The sequence below is a fragment of the Cariama cristata genome, unplaced genomic scaffold (genome assembly GCF_000690535.1).
Source record: "Cariama cristata isolate BGI_N322 unplaced genomic scaffold, ASM69053v1 scaffold21238, whole genome shotgun sequence".
Classification (NCBI taxonomy): domain Eukaryota; kingdom Metazoa; phylum Chordata; class Aves; order Cariamiformes; family Cariamidae; genus Cariama; species Cariama cristata.
Window position 1 is genome coordinate 42,352 of NW_009633393.1, and position 5,168 is coordinate 47,519.

At 33.8% G+C, this 5,168-nt stretch overlaps 1 protein-coding gene across 2 annotated transcripts in view; it reads left to right on the forward strand.

Annotated features, from left to right (window-relative positions):
• The window catches only part of PAPD4 (PAP associated domain containing 4), a 43,203-nt gene extending 39,909 nt beyond the window's left edge, over positions 1 to 3,294 (forward strand). For both annotated transcript variants that reach the window (XM_009706742.1, XM_009706743.1), the window contains exons 13-14: positions 1,353 to 1,432; positions 3,220 to 3,294. In XM_009706742.1, coding sequence (XP_009705044.1) covers positions 1,353 to 1,432; positions 3,220 to 3,294 — 155 coding nt within the window. The remainder of the gene's footprint in view (positions 1 to 1,352; positions 1,433 to 3,219) is intronic.
• Positions 3,295 to 5,168: the final 1,874 nt, after the last annotated feature.

The window sequence follows — 5,168 nt, forward strand, 5'->3', positions numbered from 1 at the left end:
CAGAAGATTGTACAGCTTTGCTCTTGTTGCTTTAAAAAATATGTATCTTTTGATTCCTCATAATGTATGTAAGGTCCTAGTGTTAAAGAAACATTTAACATCACATTTGAGGCACACAAAAGAAATGCTCTACTGGACATGGAATTCTTAGTGGCAGTAGGCCACTGTGTCAAATTATGTGACTGACTTTAGAGGACTTTGTACCTTTTTTATTCATTGCCAGTTTTTTGTTCCAATCTAAATGTATGATGTGTTCTGAAGCAAAATAAATCTGCCTGTAAATGTCCACTGAAAACTTTGAGTAGTTTGAAGAGAAACCTTTTAGAAGCTTGCTAAATACAACATTTATTGCATGAAACAACTTCTTTGTGAATTTAAATACTTGGCAGAAATAAAAACCCAATGCCATGGAGCGTGTTCCAAATTTGAAGTCCCAGTTTCTGGCATAAGCCCTTCTGATATCTGCTTAATGCTTTATTTTACTATAGCAATTCATAACCAACTAAACAAAAAAACTGCCTGATCTAGGAAATACTTCTGAGATTCTGTGGCCATTAAGGACTTTCATACATTCTGCCAGTGTGAAGTACACCATGTTACTAGTTTCTCTAGTAAGGGAAAAAAGACTGTAAAATCTGTTTTGTAGTACATTGTAATGGATAGTCTCTGCATCATAATTTTTTAGTATCTATTGCTTTAATGTTGGCAAGCCTATCAGTAGCAAGGAGTACTTTTTGAATCCTTCAATTAAAAAAAGTTTGAAATTATTAATTATATTAGCAAAAAAACAATTTATGTGATGTTTTCCTTTTAACTTATGAATAGATATTGTAGAATAGGTATGAACTGATAAAATATATTTTTACAGCAGTTGATACATCTTATATAAAAAGTTGTAGTAAATATTTTACGGTACTCCTTGTATTTCACTAAGAAGCTGTTGAATGAGATGAATCTAAAGGGAACAGTTCCAAGAGGCACCTGTGTAGTAAGTTTCAAAACATTTTAGTATGCAAAATCATGTTCTGATATGTTATCACAGACTATTAAGCAGTAACAAATAATTACTGATGCATAAATACAGCACAATCATAGTAAGCTTCAACAGATACAATAACCTGACTTTATTATGGATTATATACCATTAGAGCATTCAGGGTTTGGGGCTTTTTTTTGGATGAACATTGTGTAGAAACAAAGATTGAGAAGCAGAGTGGAATCAGCCATTCAAAACACTCTTGGGAAGCAATGATGTGTTAACCCTTCTGAGTTTTGTCTGATTACTTGCTCAGTGAAGACAGCCTAGCTCTAAATTTTTTTTAACACTTTTAATGTTTTGTTTGATCTTGCAGAGCCCTTTGACAGGACAAACACTGCCAGAGCTGTACATGAAAACCAGAAGTTTGCTATGATCAAAGGTGAATTTCAGAAGGTAAAAAATACATCTCATTTAATTTTTCCAGTCATTTTGGTTTTTAAGATATTTATACAAATGCTAGTCATTGAACCTGCCTGTTTCTGATGTTTGTGTTATGAATATTTTTATGCTTTGTACTATAGAAATAATAGAAATGTGGTTTTTAAAAAATTTTGTGGAAAACTATTTAGTAAGAGTATTTATTAGTGTCTGCCATCAAGCATCAGGCGTAAGTTGAAATGGGTACTTGAAATAGTAAACCCTTGGTCTTAGATTTTCTTTTGTCTGTAAAATTCTAATGATGGTTAAAAGCTTTAGAATTACAACTTTATCTTCATTCATTATTTCTTCCTACATGAATTTGACTGGTAATAAACAATGTTTTATACTTCTTACTATGCCTTTTTTATAAATATTGCCACCAATGTTTTTTCTGCTGGCTTTTGACAACTGAATTAAATTGGTACTTTTCTTTAGGGAGACCACACTCATAATTTTAGAACACAAGTAGTTCAAACTGGAGCATTCACTGTTCCAGTCAGCAGAGGAGGCAAGGACACTTTGAAGCAAGAAAAGATTTAGGCCTTGGTTAAACATCCTTTTTCTAAAAATCCTTGCTACCACCTCTCTCTTATGCTTGTCTCCTGTCATAAGCATTGCATTTGGAATCAAAGCTCAAATTCTAGTTTTCTGAAATAGCCAGAGACTAGTCTCTGACTAGTCATAATGTAGTTATGACTAAGGGATTAGTTATACTCCTCTGGTATGCTGTCATTGGAGGCTCCTGTTTACTCCAGTTAATCAAGTCCTTGAATTTCTTGAGGGCATCTCCAGCAAAAAGGAAATCAATGATAGATATTTTTAATAGACAAATGCTGTAAGATGTTGCCTTAGTCAGAAAAGGGTAACTTCTGAACAGAATTACAAAGAAATGTCAGTTTTGTTCTATTTAACCATGTTAGTGTACAAAATACTGAACTGTTCACATACTTTTACATAAAATACTTGATTTTGTGAATCTGCTAAAGCAGTGGTTTGCAAAGTAATTTGGGTGCTCTCACTGTTCTGTGAAATCAGTAAAATCTGTAAAAGCAGTTGTTTGATCCTAGCTGTCTGGAAGCCTATATCCTGGAGTGTTATGGCCCTGAAAAAATTTCCTCTTTATTAGGAACCATAAGGAATGACAGTTGCTTAAAACTGCAATTACTTATTAATAACTTGAACTTTTTTAAAGAAGCCTAAGGAATCTGTTTGCCTCATTGCCCTTGAGAGATTATTCTTCCTGTGGTGTTATTACACATTGTGGTTTAAATGAATTATGTGTAAAGACAGGAGGGTCACTGCAGTTATTTGTAGGTTCATGGCCTAACAGATGTGACAGATGTGTCCTGGAATTCACACTAGAATACAGAAGAAAATTGAAAAAAACTGTTTTAAAGACACAATTAAGTTCTGGAAATGCCAGAGTATAACACCTTGTATCAGGAACTTTGACATGTTGAGACAATTATTTTGCAGTCAGAATGTCAGTGTAGTGCTTAAATAATATTATCTCAATCTGTACAAATCCGCTCTCTTCTTGAAAGGCTGTACTTTCCTCAGTAGTTCACTTCATTTTGTATACATTTTGGATTTGTAATTCCCTTAAAACAACAACAACAACAAACCTCCTCTCTTTTCAAGAAGTGGAAAAATATCAACCTTATTTTTGTGGATCTGTGAGGCTTACTGCTTACAATGGTATTTAAGTATTGATGGCAAAGATTATTGAGCCTTTTAAAACCTTGTACTTTTTTCCCCAGGCTTGGCAGGTATTACAAGACAAGAAAGACCTGAACTGTGTATTACCTTTAAGAACAACCACACGGAAAAGATAACCAACTTCTTTCACTTTCTTCTTATTGGATTCTGCTGAAATAGAGAACAGTATCAAAATCAAGAGGCAGTTACTCCATGGTTTTCTATGACGTGTTTTTCTCTGTAAACTTTTGTTAAGGAAATGTTTATAAGAAAGATTGGATATTTTATTATTGACATTTGTTAATACAGTTGTCCATTCAAAGATATGTTTTCTGAAAATGCTTGCATTGTTGAATTCTCGAAGAAACTCAAAGAGCAAACCACAAAAGTAAATCCATTTTAAGGAACCTATGGGAATATACTGACTTCTTGTTTCCTTAGTCTGTGTAATCATTAATTCAGACACATTTAACTATGAAATAGAGACATTCAGAGTAAAACAATGTACAAGGCTGACTCTATCCTTAAGGCATTGTGCACAGTACCCACTTCTTCCTGGACAGCCTGTGCTTTACATATGCTAAATTGCAGTAAGCACTTTTGCTCAACTTGGCACTTTCCAGTTTTATTTCCCTTTTACATGGAACAACAAGCAACAATTTATGAAGATTAAGGTAGGTTATGGTTGGTAGTGTTCTGGATATCAAGAACTGTAGTCTAAACTGGAATTTTCAAGCAACAGCTCTACTACAAAGAAGTTGAAATAAAAAAGGACAAACCAATATACATAAATGCTTCACATTCACACAGAGTAGACAAGATCCTTTTAGTGCTTCCTTTTATGTATTTGAAGTAGTAGTGATGTCTGCTTTGGGGATGGGGAGGAGGGAAAAAAACCCAAAACACCCCACAATCCTACTACTGCTACAATAAGCTGGGCTTCTGTTTTCATTTTGTATAAATATTTGTAAATTGGTCAGGTATTGTAAATTGAATTTAAATAATCTTAAAATTCTAGCTTTTCCAAAAAGTTGTGAACCCTCTTTTAAACCTCCTGCAGCACAATTCATGCCTCTCATATACTTGTTATTGAAGACCATTTAATTGTTAAAACTGTACTTACCATTGATGTCAAATTGATATTTTCATTTTTAAAAGTTTAATATTTTGTATGGTGTCCAGTGGAATAAAGTTTGTATATGAAAGATACAGCTTGTTTTTCCAGTTTATGTTATTTTGTATTGCATATTTTAAATATTTCCTATAATTAAGTAGAAAAGGAAATGTCCTATAAAGGTAAGGCCCCTATTGCAGATCATAACTTCTATATGGCTGTTCTGCACTCCATCTGTGTAAGAGGTAAAAGTTTCATGTATTGCCATCTCTAAGGAGATTGTAAAAACCCTTATAACTGTAAAATAAAAAGCGTTATCTCTTCTTGTGCAAACTTCTAATTTATTTCAAGTTTTACAATTTAGAAGTTCTAGAAACTGTAAACTATTTGCCTGCTGTGAGGTTTACTACACACTTCATCATGATCTAGTCTATGTAGGATTGTGGCTTGCTTCTTAAACAGCTTCCTTCTGCGATTTAACCAGTCTTTCAGTTCTAATCTGACTCTAGCAATCCACTAAAATGTTCTCCCTCCATGCAGATGTTCCCCATCACTGCCATTCCTCTTTATAATATGGTAGACTTGATCTAAATGAAACATTTGCTTTTACCTGCTTTATGTAAAATAGAAGCACTATTTTTACTCCAGGATTGATGTAGGATTCAAAGATGCTCTACAAGTCCTAGGTGGATTTTGGGGAGATGGGAGGGCTGCTCTGTTTTTAAACTGGTGCTGGCTATCTCTTTGTCTAGAAAATGAAAAACTTTCCCAACATAGGATAACTAAGAAGAGACATACATGTTCAAACTTGGCAAAAATGTATTCCAAGTGAGCTGAATGTGAGAAGTTTGATGTGTCTGTCTGATGAGTTTGCATTACATTGACACATACGTGATG